At 38.5% G+C, this 15,067-nt stretch overlaps 1 protein-coding gene across 1 annotated transcript; it reads left to right on the plus strand.

Moving 5' to 3' along the window:
• The first annotated feature begins 350 nt into the window (after positions 1-350).
• LOC105357774 (trichohyalin-like) lies at positions 351-12,056 on the plus strand. Its single transcript, XM_023953510.1, has 18 exons — positions 351-440; positions 625-800; positions 2,102-2,201; positions 2,386-2,561; positions 3,863-3,962; positions 4,086-4,276; positions 4,856-4,959; positions 5,051-5,315; positions 6,389-6,448; positions 6,616-6,719; positions 6,811-7,165; positions 8,239-8,298; positions 8,466-8,569; positions 8,661-8,925; positions 9,999-10,058; positions 10,226-10,329; positions 10,421-10,640; positions 11,085-12,056. Exons 1-18 carry the CDS (start codon positions 351-353, stop codon positions 11,095-11,097), a joined length of 2,547 nt encoding a protein of 848 aa, XP_023809278.1. The 3' UTR covers positions 11,098-12,056.
• The last annotated feature ends 3,011 nt before the right edge of the window (positions 12,057-15,067 follow it).

Below are 15,067 nucleotides of genomic sequence, written 5' to 3' on the forward strand. Positions count from 1 at the left end.
ATTTATAGTTACAAACACTCTTTTAAAATTGATTTCAAATAAAAACAGACACTTGCAATTTAGCCTTTTTACAGTAATCATCATTAAACTGTAAATGCTTAGTATAGGCACAAAGTTTAAAATTTCACGTCATTTTCTTAAAACAATTTCATACACAGATTGTTTGCAGTTTTTCCTAGTGAAGTCAAATGTATTCTGTTGTCAGGTTCTCCTGGTGAGGCTTCTGGCGCTCGTCAGATCGCCAAGAGCAAAGGCCCGCCTAATCAGGATTTATGGCCCCCTGTGACGGATTTGGGGGGGTGGTTAAAGAAAAATTTTCTAAGTCATTTTTGTTTGATAGTTTTCAGCCAATGCTCAACAAGTCTTTAGCTGAACAGCGGCAATACGAGGAAGCAAAGAAAGGGGCGCTGAAGAAAGCTGAGCAAGTCAAAGAAAACGCAGTAGGTACAAAATATAGATTTACTGTTTTCTTTTTGTTACATTCAAATACAATTAGAAAAAAAAATGTCTGTTTTTAATTAACAAAACAATGCAGAACACCAAAGTGAAAGAAATTGTGAGAGAGGCCGGTGGCGGAGGGGCCGGTGGGGCAGAGGCCGGTGGCTCAAGGACCGGTGGCTCAAGGACTGGCGGCGCAAAGACCAGCGGCTCAAAGACCGGCGGCTCAAAGGCCGGCAGCACAAAGACCAGCGGCGCAAAGACCAGCGGCGCAAAGACCAGCAGCGCAGAGACCACCACTCCAATCGCAAAGTGCCACGAATCGAGCCAGGGACGACCGGAGGCAGGCTGCGGCAAATAGAGTGAGTTATAAGTCTTTGCTCCAAAACATGACGTTTCTCTTTAACCAAAGTACATTTTAAGAACGATGCATTCGTTATAACATACTCAGTATACTGTATTAAGTTTCAATACTTTTTGAGTGTTTCTCAATTAAAATGCTTTTCATCAGTGCATCCTTTCCACATTCGACACACCGCATTTCTCCACAATATATATTTTTTCAAAGTACAATTTATAGTTACAAACACTCTTTTAAAATTGATTTCAAATAAAAACAGACACTTGCAATTTAGCCTTTTTAGAGTAATCATCATTAAACTGTAAATGCTTAGTATAGGCACAAAGTTTAAAATTTCACGTCATTTTCTTAAAACAATTTTATACACAGATTGTTTGCAGTTTTTCCTAGTGAAGTCAAATGTATTCTGTTGTCAGGTTCTCCTGGTGAGGCTTCTGGCGCTCGTCAGATCGCCAAGAGCAAAGGCCCGCCTAATCAGGATTTATGGCCCCCTGTGACGGATTTGGGGGGGTGGTTAAAGAAAAATGTTCTAAGTCATTTTTGTTTGATATGACTTCAATAAAATGTTATCTTTAAATTAGTTTATATACTATAGTACAATGAATAGAGAAGAGAACAAAGAGTGTTGCTGATGTGTTTTTTTCTTTTTTTCATTTTGCATTTCATATTTTTTTCTCCATTAGGTAAATTTTGAAGAAAATTTTAAAAATCTTTTACACAACACAAAATCACCAACCAACTGTCCGTTAGGGACATCCCTGGTAGGGGGTATTGGGCCCTTGGCAACGGTATTTGCAAAGTTCTACTGGCCTCTTTATGCATCTGAGTGTCCACAATCCCCAGATCTTGCGCCCGATACAATTAACTTTCCACGTGTCGCTGACGAGGATGCTGAAGTTCTAGGGAAACCCATCACTATGGCAGAAGTCTCTGAGGCCATTGCTGGTTAGCTGGATTGAGTGTTCCCAGTTTCTGCCTGACTGAGCTCACCTGATCCAGGTGGCCAGTTATAAATGCAGCGGGGTTAGCTGCAAAGCAGACTGTAAGAAGACAATTTAATCATCTCCATTTTCAGGGATCATCTCAGAAAGAATCAACAGATGTTTCAAAAGCCAAGAGAGGAAGAAAGAAAAAGGTTGGTCATGAACATTTTTACTTATTTTACTTACTCCTGGTGAGGCTTCTGGCGCTCGTCAGATCGCCGAGAGCAAAGGCCCGCCTAATCCGGATTTATGGCCCCCTGTGAACGGATTTGGGGGGCGTGGTTAAAGAAAAATGTTCTAAGTCATTTTTGTTTGATAGTTTTCAGCCAATGCTCAACAAGTCTTTAGCTGAACAGCGGCAATACGAGGAAGCAAAGAAAGGGGTGCTGAAGAAAGCTGAGCAAGTCAAAGAAAACGCAGTAGGTACAAAATATAGATTTACTGTTTTCTTTTTGTTACATTCAAATACAATTAGAAAAAAAAATGTCTGTTTTTAATTAACAAAACAATGCAGAACACCAAAGTGAAAGAAATTGTGAGAGAGGCCGGTGGCGGAGGGGCCGGTGGGGCAGAGGCCGGTGGCTCAAGGACCGGTGGCTCAAGGACTGGCGGCGCAAAGACCAGCGGCTCAAGGACCGGTGGCTCAAAGGCCGGCAGCGCAAAGACCAGCGGCGCAAAGACCAGCGGCGCAAAGACCAGCAGCGCAGAGACCACCACTCCAATCGCAAAGTGCCACGAATCGAGCCAGGGACGACCGGAGGCAGGCTGCGGCAAATAGAGTGAGTTATAAGTCTTTGCTCCAAAACATGACGTTTCTCTTTAACCAAAGTACATTTTAAGAACGATGCATTCGTTATAACATACTCAGTATACTGTATTAAGTTTCAATACTTTTTGAGTGTTTCTCAATTAAAATGCTTTTCATCAGTGCATCCTTTCCACATTCGACACACCGCATTTCTCCACAATATATATTTTTTCAAAGTACAATTTATAGTTACAAACACTCTTTTAAAATTGATTTCAAATAAAAACAGACACTTGCAATTTAGCCTTTTTAGAGTAATCATCATTAAACTGTAAATGCTTAGTATAGGCACAAAGTTTAAAATTTCACGTCATTTTCTTAAAACAATTTTATACACAGATTGTTTGCAGTTTTTCCTAGTGAAGTCAAATGTATTCTGTTGTCAGGTTCTCCTGGTGAGGCTTCTGGCGCTCGTCAGATCGCCAAGAGCAAAGGCCCGCCTAATCAGGATTTATGGCCCCCTGTGACGGATTTGGGGGGGTGGTTAAAGAAAAATGTTCTAAGTCATTTTTGTTTGATATGACTTCAATAAAATGTTATCTTTAAATTAGTTTATATACTATAGTACAATGAATAGAGAAGAGAACAAAGAGTGTTGCTGATGTGTTTTTTTCTTTTTTTCATTTTGCATTTCATATTTTTTTCTCCATTAGGTAAATTTTGAAGAAAATTTTAAAAATCTTTTACACAACACAAAATCACCAACCAACTGTCCGTTAGGGACATCCCTGGTAGGGGGTATTGGGCCCTTGGCAACGGTATTTGCAAAGTTCTACTGGCCTCTTTATGCATCTGAGTGTCCACAATCCCCAGATCTTGCGCCCGATACAATTAACTTTCCACGTGTCGCTGACGAGGATGCTGAAGTTCTAGGGAAACCCATCACTATGGCAGAAGTCTCTGAGGCCATTGCTGGTTAGCTGGATTGAGTGTTCCCAGTTTCTGCCTGACTGAGCTCACCTGATCCAGGTGGCCAGTTATAAATGCAGCGGGGTTAGCTGCAAAGCAGACTGTAAGAAGACAATTTAATCATCTCCATTTTCAGGGATCATCTCAGAAAGAATCAACAGATGTTTCAAAAGCCAAGAGAGGAAGAAAGAAAAAGGTTGGTCATGAACATTTTTACTTATTTTACTTACTCCTGGTGAGGCTTCTGGCGCTCGTCAGATCGCCGAGAGCAAAGGCCCGCCTAATCCGGATTTATGGCCCCCTGTGAACGGATTTGGGGGGCGTGGTTAAAGAAAAATGTTCTAAGTCATTTTTGTTTGATAGTTTTCAGCCAATGCTCAACAAGTCTTTAGCTGAACAGCGGCAATACGAGGAAGCAAAGAAAGGGGTGCTGAAGAAAGCTGAGCAAGTCAAAGAAAACGCAGTAGGTACAAAATATAGATTTACTGTTTTCTTTTTGTTACATTCAAATACAATTAGAAAAAAAAATGTCTGTTTTTAATTAACAAAACAATGCAGAACACCAAAGTGAAAGAAATTGTGAGAGAGGCCGGTGGCGGAGGGGCCGGTGGGCAGAGGCCGGTGGCTCAAGGACCGGTGGCTCAAGGACTGGCGGCGCAAAGACCAGCGGCTCAAAGACCGGCGGCGCAAAGACCAGCAGCGCAGAGACCACCACTCCAATAGCAAAGTGCCACGAATCGAGCCAGGGACGTCCGGAGGCAGGCTGCGGCAAATAGAGTGAGTTATAAGTCTTTGCTCCAAAACATGACGTTTCTCTTTAACCAAAGTACATTTTAAGAACGATGCATTCGTTATAACATACTCAGTATACTGTATTAAGTTTCAATACTTTTTGAGTGTTTCTCAATTAAAATGCTTTTCATCAGTGCATCCTTTCCACATTCGACACACCGCATTTCTCCACAATATATATTTTTTCAAAGTACAATTTATAGTTACAAACACTCTTTTAAAATTGATTTCAAATAAAAAAGACACTTGCAATTTAGCCTTTTTAGAGTAATCATCATTAAACTGTTTGTTTTCCATCTAGCACACTGACTTATGTAAATGCTTAGTATAGGCACAAAGTTTAAAATTTCACGTCATTTTCTTAAAACAATTTTATACACAGATTGTTTGCAGTTTTTCCTAGTGAAGTCAAATGTATTCTGTTGTCAGGTTCTCCTGGTGAGGCTTCTGGCGCTCGTCAGATCGCCAAGAGCAAAGGCCCGCCTAATCAGGATTTATGGCCCCCTGTGACGGATTTGGGGGGGTGGTTAAAGAAAAATTTTCTAAGTCATTTTTGTTTGATAGTTTTCAGCCAATGCTCAACAAGTCTTTAGCTGAACAGCGGCAATACGAGGAAGCAAAGAAAGGGGCGCTGAAGAAAGCTGAGCAAGTCAAAGAAAACGCAGTAGGTACAAAATATAGATTTACTGTTTTCTTTTTGTTACATTCAAATACAATTAGAAAAAAAAATGTCTGTTTTTAATTAACAAAACAATGCAGAACACCAAAGTGAAAGAAATTGTGAGAGAGGCCGGTGGCGGAGGGGCCGGTGGGGCAGAGGCCGGTGGCTCAAGGACCGGTTGCTCAAGGACTGGCGGCGCAAAGACCAGCGGCTCAAAGACCGGCGGCTCAAAGGCCGGCAGCACAAAGACCAGCGGCGCAAAGACCAGCGGCGCAAAGACCAGCAGCGCAGAGACCACCACTCCAATCGCAAAGTGCCACGAATCGAGCCAGGGACGACCGGAGGCAGGCTGCGGCAAATAGAGTGAGTTATAAGTCTTTGCTCCAAAACATGACGTTTCTCTTTAACCAAAGTACATTTTAAGAACGATGCATTCGTTATAACATACTCAGTATACTGTATTAAGTTTCAATACTTTTTGAGTGTTTCTCAATTAAAATGCTTTTCATCAGTGCATCCTTTCCACATTCGACACACCGCATTTCTCCACAATATATATTTTTTCAAAGTACAATTTATAGTTACAAACACTCTTTTAAAATTGATTTCAAATAAAAACAGACACTTGCAATTTAGCCATTTTAGAGTAATCATCATTAAACTGTAAATGCTTAGTATAGGCACAAAGTTTAAAATTTCACGTCATTTTCTTAAAACAATTTTATACACAGATTGTTTGCAGTTTTTCCTAGTGAAGTCAAATGTATTCTGTTGTCAGGTTTTCCTGGTGAGGCTTCTGGCGCTCGTCAGATCGCCAAGAGCAAAGGCCCGCCTAATCAGGATTTATGGCCCCCTGTGACGGATTTGGGGGGTGGTTAAAGAAAAATGTTCTAAGTCATTTTTGTTTGATATGACTTCAATAAAATGTTATCTTTAAATTAGTTTATATACTATAGTACAATGAATAGAGAAGAGAACAAAGAGTGTTGCTGATGTGTTTTTTTCTTTTTTTCATTTTGCATTTCATATTTTTTTCTCCATTAGGTAAATTTTGAAGAAAATTTTAAAAATCTTTTACACAACACAAAATCACCAACCAACTGTCCGTTAGGGACATCCCTGGTAGGGGGTATTGGGCCCTTGGCAACGGTATTTGCAAAGTTCTACTGGCCTCTTTATGCATCTGAGTGTCCACAATCCCCAGATCTTGCGCCCGATACAATAAATTTTCCACGTGTCGCTGACGAGGATGCTGAAGTTCTAGGGAAACCCATCACTATGGCAGAAGTCTCTGAGGCCATTGCTGGTTAGCTGGATTGAGTGTTCCCAGTTTCTGCCTGACTGAGCTCACCTGATCCAGGTGGCCAGTTATAAATGCAGCGGGGTTAGCTGCAAAGCAGACTGTAAGAAGACAATTTAATCATCTCCATTTTCAGGGATCATCTCAGAAAGAATCAACAGATGTTTCAAAAGCCAAGAGAGGAAGAAAGAAAAAGGTTGGTCATGAACATTTTTACTTATTTTACTTACTCCTGGTGAGGCTTCTGGCGCTCGTCAGATCGCCGAGAGCAAAGGCCCGCCTAATCCGGATTTATGGCCCCCTGTGAACGGATTTGGGGGGCGTGGTTAAAGAAAAATGTTCTAAGTCATTTTTGTTTGATAGTTTTCAGCCAATGCTATACAAGTCTTTAGCTGAACAGCGGCAATACGAGGAAGCAAAGAAAGGGGTGCTGAAGAAAGCTGAGCAAGTCAAAGAAAACGCAGTAGGTACAAAATATAGATTTACTGTTTTCTTTTTGTTACATTCAAATACAATTAGAAAAAAAAATGTCTGTTTTTAATTAACAAAACAATGCAGAACACCAAAGTGAAAGAAATTGTGAGAGAGGCCGGTGGCGGAGGGGCCGGTGGGGCAGAGGCCGGTGGCTCAAGGACCGGTGGCTCAAGGACTGGCGGCGCAAAGACCAGCGGCTCAAGGACCGGTGGTTCAAAGGCCGGCAGCGCAAAGACCAGCGGCGCAAAGACCAGCGGCGCAAAGACCAGCGGCGCAAAGACCGGCGGCTCAAAGGGCGGCAGCGCAAAGACCAGCGGCGCAAAGACCAGCGGCGCAAAGACCAGCGGCGCAAAGACCAGCAACGCAGAGACCACCACTCCAATCGCAAAGTGCCACGAATCGAGCCAGGGACGACCGGAGGCAGGCTGCGGCAAATAGAGTGAGTTATAAGTCTTTGCTCCAAAACATGACGTTTCTCTTTAACCAAAGTACATTTTAAGAACGATGCATTCGTTATAACATACTCAGTATACTGTATTAAGTTTCAATACTTTTTGAGTGTTTCTCAATTAAAATGCTTTTCATCAGTGCATCCTTTCCACATTCGACACACCGCATTTCTCCACAATATATATTTTTTCAAAGTACAATTTATAGTTACAAACACTCTTTTAAAATTGATTTCAAATAAAAACAGACACTTGCAATTTAGCCTTTTTAGAGTAATCATCATTAAACTGTAAATGCTTAGTATAGGCACAAAGTTTAAAATTTCACGTCATTTTCTTAAAACAATTTTATACACAGATTGTTTGCAGTTTTTCCTAGTGAAGTCAAATGTATTCTGTTGTCAGGTTCTCCTGGTGAGGCTTCTGGCGCTCGTCAGATCGCCAAGAGCAAAGGCCCGCCTAATCAGGATTTATGGCCCCCTGTGACGGATTTGGGGGGGTGGTTAAAGAAAAATGTTCTAAGTCATTTTTGTTTGATATGACTTCAATAAAATGTTATCTTTAAATTAGTTTATATACTATAGTACAATGAATAGAGAAGAGAACAAAGAGTGTTGCTGATGTGTTTTTTTCTTTTTTTCATTTTGCATTTCATATTTTTTCTCCATTAGGTAAATTTTGAAGAAAATTTTAAAAATCTTTTACACAACACAAAATCACCAACCAACTGTCCGTTAGGGACATCCCTGGTAGGGGGTATTGGGCCCTTGGCAACGGTATTTGCAAAGTTCTACTGGCCTCTTTATGCATCTGAGTGTCCACAATCCCCAGATCTTGCGCCCGATACAATTAACTTTCCACGTGTCGCTGACGAGGATGCTGAAGTTCTAGGGAAACCCATCACTATGGCAGAAGTCTCTGAGGCCATTGCTGGTTAGCTGGATTGAGTGTTCCCAGTTTCTGCCTGACTGAGCTCACCTGATCCAGGTGGCCAGTTATAAATGCAGCGGGGTTAGCTGCAAAGCAGACTGTAAGAAGACAATTTAATCATCTCCATTTTCAGGGATCATCTCAGAAAGAATCAACAGATGTTTCAAAAGCCAAGAGAGGAAGAAAGAAAAAGGTTGGTCATGAACATTTTTACTTATTTTACTTACTCCTGGTGAGGCTTCTGGCGCTCGTCAGATCGCCGAGAGCAAAGGCCCGCCTAATCCGGATTTATGGCCCCCTGTGAACGGATTTGGGGGGCGTGGTTAAAGAAAAATGTTCTAAGTCATTTTTGTTTGATAGTTTTCAGCCAATGCTCAACAAGTCTTTAGCTGAACAGCGGCAATACGAGGAAGCAAAGAAAGGGGTGCTGAAGAAAGCTGAGCAAGTCAAAGAAAACGCAGTAGGTACAAAATATAGATTTACTGTTTTCTTTTTGTTACATTCAAATACAATTAGAAAAAAAAATGTCTGTTTTTAATTAACAAAACAATGCAGAACACCAAAGTGAAAGAAATTGTGAGAGAGGCCGGTGGCGGAGGGGCCGGTGGGGCAGAGGCCGGTGGCTCAAGGACCGGTGGCTCAAGGACTGGCGGCGCAAAGACCAGCGGCTCAAGGACCGGTGGCTCAAAGGCCGGCAGCGCAAAGACCAGCGGCGCAAAGACCAGCGGCGCAAAGACCAGCAGCGCAGAGACCACCACTCCAATCGCAAAGTGCCACGAATCGAGCCAGGGACGACCGGAGGCAGGCTGCGGCAAATAGAGTGAGTTATAAGTCTTTGCTCCAAAACATGACGTTTCTCTTTAACCAAAGTACATTTTAAGAACGATGCATTCGTTATAACATACTCAGTATACTGTATTAAGTTTCAATACTTTTTGAGTGTTTCTCAATTAAAATGCTTTTCATCAGTGCATCCTTTCCACATTCGACACACCGCATTTCTCCACAATATATATTTTTTCAAAGTACAATTTATAGTTACAAACACTCTTTTAAAATTGATTTCAAATAAAAACAGACACTTGCAATTTAGCCTTTTTAGAGTAATCATCATTAAACTGTAAATGCTTAGTATAGGCACAAAGTTTAAAATTTCACGTCATTTTCTTAAAACAATTTTATACACAGATTGTTTGCAGTTTTTCCTAGTGAAGTCAAATGTATTCTGTTGTCAGGTTCTCCTGGTGAGGCTTCTGGCGCTCGTCAGATCGCCAAGAGCAAAGGCCCGCCTAATCAGGATTTATGGCCCCCTGTGACGGATTTGGGGGGTGGTTAAAGAAAAATGTTCTAAGTCATTTTTGTTTGATATGACTTCAATAAAATGTTATCTTTAAATTAGTTTATATACTATAGTACAATGAATAGAGAAGAGAACAAAGAGTGTTGCTGATGTGTTTTTTTCTTTTTTTCATTTTGCATTTCATATTTTTTTCTCCATTAGGTAAATTTTGAAGAAAATTTTAAAAATCTTTTACACAACACAAAATCACCAACCAACTGTCCGTTAGGGACATCCCTGGTAGGGGGTATTGGGCCCTTGGCAACGGTATTTGCAAAGTTCTACTGGCCTCTTTATGCATCTGAGTGTCCACAATCCCCAGATCTTGCGCCCGATACAATTAACTTTCCACGTGTCGCTGACGAGGATGCTGAAGTTCTAGGGAAACCCATCACTATGGCAGAAGTCTCTGAGGCCATTGCTGGTTAGCTGGATTGAGTGTTCCCAGTTTCTGCCTGACTGAGCTCACCTGATCCAGGTGGCCAGTTATAAATGCAGCGGGGTTAGCTGCAAAGCAGACTGTAAGAAGACAATTTAATCATCTCCATTTTCAGGGATCATCTCAGAAAGAATCAACAGATGTTTCAAAAGCCAAGAGAGGAAGAAAGAAAAAGGTTGGTCATGAACATTTTTACTTATTTTACTTACTCCTGGTGAGGCTTCTGGCGCTCGTCAGATCGCCGAGAGCAAAGGCCCGCCTAATCCGGATTTATGGCCCCCTGTGAACGGATTTGGGGGGCGTGGTTAAAGAAAAATGTTCTAAGTCATTTTTGTTTGATAGTTTTCAGCCAATGCTCAACAAGTCTTTAGCTGAACAGCGGCAATACGAGGAAGCAAAGAAAGGGGTGCTGAAGAAAGCTGAGCAAGTCAAAGAAAACGCAGTAGGTACAAAATATAGATTTACTGTTTTCTTTTTGTTACATTCAAATACAATTAGAAAAAAAAATGTCTGTTTTTAATTAACAAAACAATGCAGAACACCAAAGTGAAAGAAATTGTGAGAGAGGCCGGTGGCGGAGGGGCCGGTGGGGCAGAGGCCGGTGGCTCAAGGACCGGTGGCTCAAGGACTGGCGGCGCAAAGACCAGCGGCTCAAAGACCGGCGGCGCAAAGACCAGCAGCGCAGAGACCACCACTCCAATAGCAAAGTGCCACGAATCGAGCCAGGGACGTCCGGAGGCAGGCTGCGGCAAATAGAGTGAGTTATAAGTCTTTGCTCCAAAACATGACGTTTCTCTTTAACCAAAGTACATTTTAAGAACGATGCATTCGTTATAACATACTCAGTATACTGTATTAAGTTTCAATACTTTTTGAGTGTTTCTCAATTAAAATGCTTTTCATCAGTGCATCCTTTCCACATTCGACACACCGCATTTCTCCACAATATATATTTTTTCAAAGTACAATTTATAGTTACAAACACTCTTTTAAAATTGATTTCAAATAAAAAAGACACTTGCAATTTAGCCTTTTTAGAGTAATCATCATTAAACTGTTTGTTTTCCATCTAGCACACTGACTTATGTAAATGCTTAGTATAGGCACAAAGTTTAAAATTTCACGTCATTTTCTTAAAACAATTTTATACACAGATTGTTTGCAGTTTTTCCTAGTGAAGTCAAATGTATTCTGTTGTCAGGTTCTCCTGGTGAGGCTTCTGGCGCTCGTCAGATCGCCAAGAGCAAAGGCCCGCCTAATCAGGATTTATGGCCCCCTGTGACGGATTTGGGGGGGTGGTTAAAGAAAAATGTTCTAAGTCATTTTTGTTTGATATGACTTCAATAAAATTTTATCTTGTGCAAAGGCCCGCCTATATGTTTATATACTATAGTACAATGAATAGAGAAGAGAACAAAGAGTGTTGCTGATGTGTTTTTTTCTTTTTTTCATTTTGCATTTCATATTTTTTTCTCCATTAGGTAAATTTTGAAGAAAATTTTAAAAATCTTTTACACAACACAAAATCACCAACCAACTGTCCGTAAGGGACATCCCTGGTAGGGGGTATTGGGCCCTTGGCAACGGTATTTGCAAAGTTCTACTGGCCTCTTTATGCATCTGAGTGTCCACAATCCCCAGATCTTGCGCCCGATACATTTAACTTTCCACGTGTCACTGACGAGGATGCTGAAGTTCTAGGGAAACCCATCACTATGGCAGAAGTCTCTGAGGCCATTGCTGGTTAGCTGGATTGAGTGTTCCCAGTTTCTTTACCCTTACTAATGAAGTACTTTGGATAGGAGTCTTCCTTGTTACCCCTTCTTAGAATAGTATTAGGTATGGCCCATGTTCTTTTTACATTACTTTTGTTTTCCTCTAAAAGCTGTCCATAATATTCCTTCTTGCATGTTCTTATGATCTGCATTAACTTATTTTTGTATTTTTTGTATTTAATTTCTGTCTCTTTTGTTCTCTTTTTTAAGTAGTTTTTATAAAGAGTATTCTTTTCTTACATGCATTCTGCTATCCTTTTGTAATCCATGGACAATGGAAATACTTAATATTTTCCTTGAACATGGTAATAATAAATTCTTCAACTGTTATTTATCCGCTTTTCTTTAGGTAACGTGCTTGTTTAGCTATATCTGTTTTGAACACAATGCTGATATATATGTATGTATATATGTATATATATGGATATACACATATGTACATATATGTATATAGTTTTAATGATTTAATGATTTAGTGATTTTTGTGATTTACTTTTAAATTCCAGACCCACAAAATGGTTTTGAATTAAAAAATGGTATGTTTATCCAACATATATATATATATATATATATATATATATATATATATATATATATATATATATATATATATATATATAATATATATATATATATATATATATATATATATATATATATATATATGTGTGTAAACTGCCAGACAATTAGATTAGACTAAATTTTTCTTTATTCTTTTAATGCTGTTTTATTATAAAACAATATTCTGTGAATAATGCACATTAAAGTTGAATACTGACTTCTTAGTGTCATTAAGGTTTATGTGTAATTCTAAAATGAATAAATAAAATTTGACTTAGAAGCAAATTGTTAATTAGTTTACTAATTAATTACATTTACAAATTGTTTAATTAGGTTACTAATTAGGTGTGAGTGTTGTGAGTGTGAGAGTGAATGGGTGTGTCATTGTGGACATTCTACCCTGCGACAGACTGGCCACCTGTCCAGGGTGTCCCCTGCCTTTGCCCACAAGTGGCCGGGATAGGCTCCAGCGCCCCGTGACCCCGAAAAGGAAAAACGGAATAGAAAATGGATGGATGGATGAACAATAAAATGGAATATTTATGTGATAACAAATTTAAATGCTGAAATAATTTAAGGATGTGATTTTTTTTTTGTGATTTCAGGGAGAAGAATGCTGTTGGTTGCAGCTGCTTCTGCCAACAACCATAAGGTTCTTGGTTTATGTTCACAATACTTACGATATTGATTTGCATTCAGAGCTTAGCTTAGAGAGTATGGCAGCTGCCAATGTCCTACTTAAGAGAAAATCAAAAAGATTTGACTGTTGTGAGTTACTGTCAACGGCAGCCTCATTGCAAAAAAATAAATAAATAAATAAAAGCAGAGGATGAAGATTCCCCTGTTACCTACAATAAATGCTTTGAAAGAACTGTAGCTCTTATGAATTTGTAACCCTGTAAAAGTCCTCAACCGATTAGCAATATATATGTATATATATATAAATATATGTTTGTGCATATATATATATATATATATATATATATATATATTATATATATATATATATATATATATATATATATATATATATATATATATATATATATATATATATATATATGTGCTTATATATGTATATATATATATATATAAGTAGTAGTCTTTTTTATTTTGGACTAGTGTAAAATAACAAAATAAGACAAAAACGGGACAAATTTTATAAAAAAGAACAAAAAAAGACAAGTAAATTATGTAAAACAAAACAAGACAAAATCATATAAACACAAGTCCAAAAGGGAGTGAGAAGAAGAAAAATCCTATAAACTCTCACCCCCTTTACCTTAAATCCTTACTTTCCCAACTAAACCCAGTACTCCCACCATCAAAGTCCAGTCCCCTACCCAAGTGAATATGTACATATATTCATGTAATTTTCATTTGTAAACAACATGCAAATGAATAACAAAAAATAATGTCAAAGTATCCAGATTTATAAATGCTGACATTCTGTATTTTTTGTATTTGTACATATTTATCCATGATCTTATTTCTGTATCTATATTTAAAATTTTTATGTTTGAACATTGTTTCAAGCATTTACTGGTTCTGTTCCACAACTTCACTGCACAAATTGAATCACAGAATCTCTTTTTATTTGTACGTGCTTTATGTACGACAAATTTATCTTTTTCCCTAAAATTGTATTTTTCCTCTCTTTTAATAAATAACCTTTGGTCATTCGTCTGTAATAAATTGTTTTCGGCCTTGAATATTATTTGAGCGGTACAATACTCTACTAGATCGTAAAATTTGAGTAATTTTGATTCTATGAATAATTTATTTGTGTGCTCAAGGTGATTGACTTTGTGTATAATTCGAATTGCTCTCTTTTGAAGTATTGAAAGTGAATGAAACGTTGTTTTATAGTTGTATCCCCAAACCTCAATGTACAGTATAACATGTGGAGTGATTTATGGTCCAGAACCAGTTTAGCTTTATTCCTCTCACTGTCTTTAATATTTCATTTTCAGTTACTGGGTTAAGAACCATTGAACTGGGATTTCTGTCAATTAACATTTGCACATCCTTTCCAAACGTTCCTGGATCCGGGATTTGCTTTTCTATTTCAGGTCCCACGTTTACAAAAAAAATCATTAAATCTTTTAGCAATCTCTTCCCTTTGACCTATTTCTTTACCCTTACTAATGAAGTACTTTGGATAGGTGTCTTCCTTGTTACCCCTTCTTAAAATAGTATTAAGTATGGCCCATGTTTTTTTACATTACTTTTGTTTTCCTTTAAAAGCTTTCCATAATATTCCTTCTTGCATGTTCTTATGATCTGCGTTAACTTATTTTTGTATTTTTTATATTTAATTTCTGCCTCTTTTGTTCTCTTTTTTAAGTAGTTTTTATAAAGAGTATTCTTTTTCTTACATGCATTCTGCAATCCTTTTGTAATCCATGGACAATGGAAATACTTAATATTTTCCTTGAACTTTTTAACTGGACAATGTTTATCATACATCAAACCAAATATCCGCATAAAATACTCATAAGCCTCATCAACAGTTTCGTTTTGATAAATCACATCCCAATTTTGCTCAACTAACTCAGCTTTAAGTGCATTGATGGAGGTTTCTGTTTTAATTCGTCTGTATCCCACTGAGAAATGCAACCTGTGGTTGACATAACTACTATCATATACTGTGAAAACTGGAAGATGGTCACTGATTTCATTAATTAGCAACCCATTAACTGTTTTATTTTCAATGTCATTGGAGAATATATTATCAATTAATGTTGCACAACTTGCAGTTATCCTACTTGGTTTTGTAATTCTTGGAAATAAACAAATGCTGTACATGGTACTAATAAATTCTTCAACTGCTATTTATCCGCTTTTC

The sequence above is a fragment of the Oryzias latipes genome, chromosome 1 (assembly GCF_002234675.1).
Source record: "Oryzias latipes chromosome 1, ASM223467v1".
Lineage (NCBI taxonomy): Eukaryota > Metazoa > Chordata > Actinopteri > Beloniformes > Adrianichthyidae > Oryzias > Oryzias latipes.

Bases quoted from the DNA above. Each gene is read 5' to 3' on its own strand.
- LOC105357774 (XM_023953510.1), top strand. From the start codon at position 351: ATGCTCAACAAGTCTTTAGCTGAACAGCGGCAATACGAGGAAGCAAAG. The intron at 4,277-4,855 runs GTGAGTTATAAG...TTTGTTTGATAG, and splicing joins GGCAGGCTGCGGCAAATAGA to TTTTCAGCCAATGCTCAACA. The intron at 8,926-9,998 runs GTGAGTTATAAG...CTCCATTTTCAG, and splicing joins GGCAGGCTGCGGCAAATAGA to GGATCATCTCAGAAAGAATC.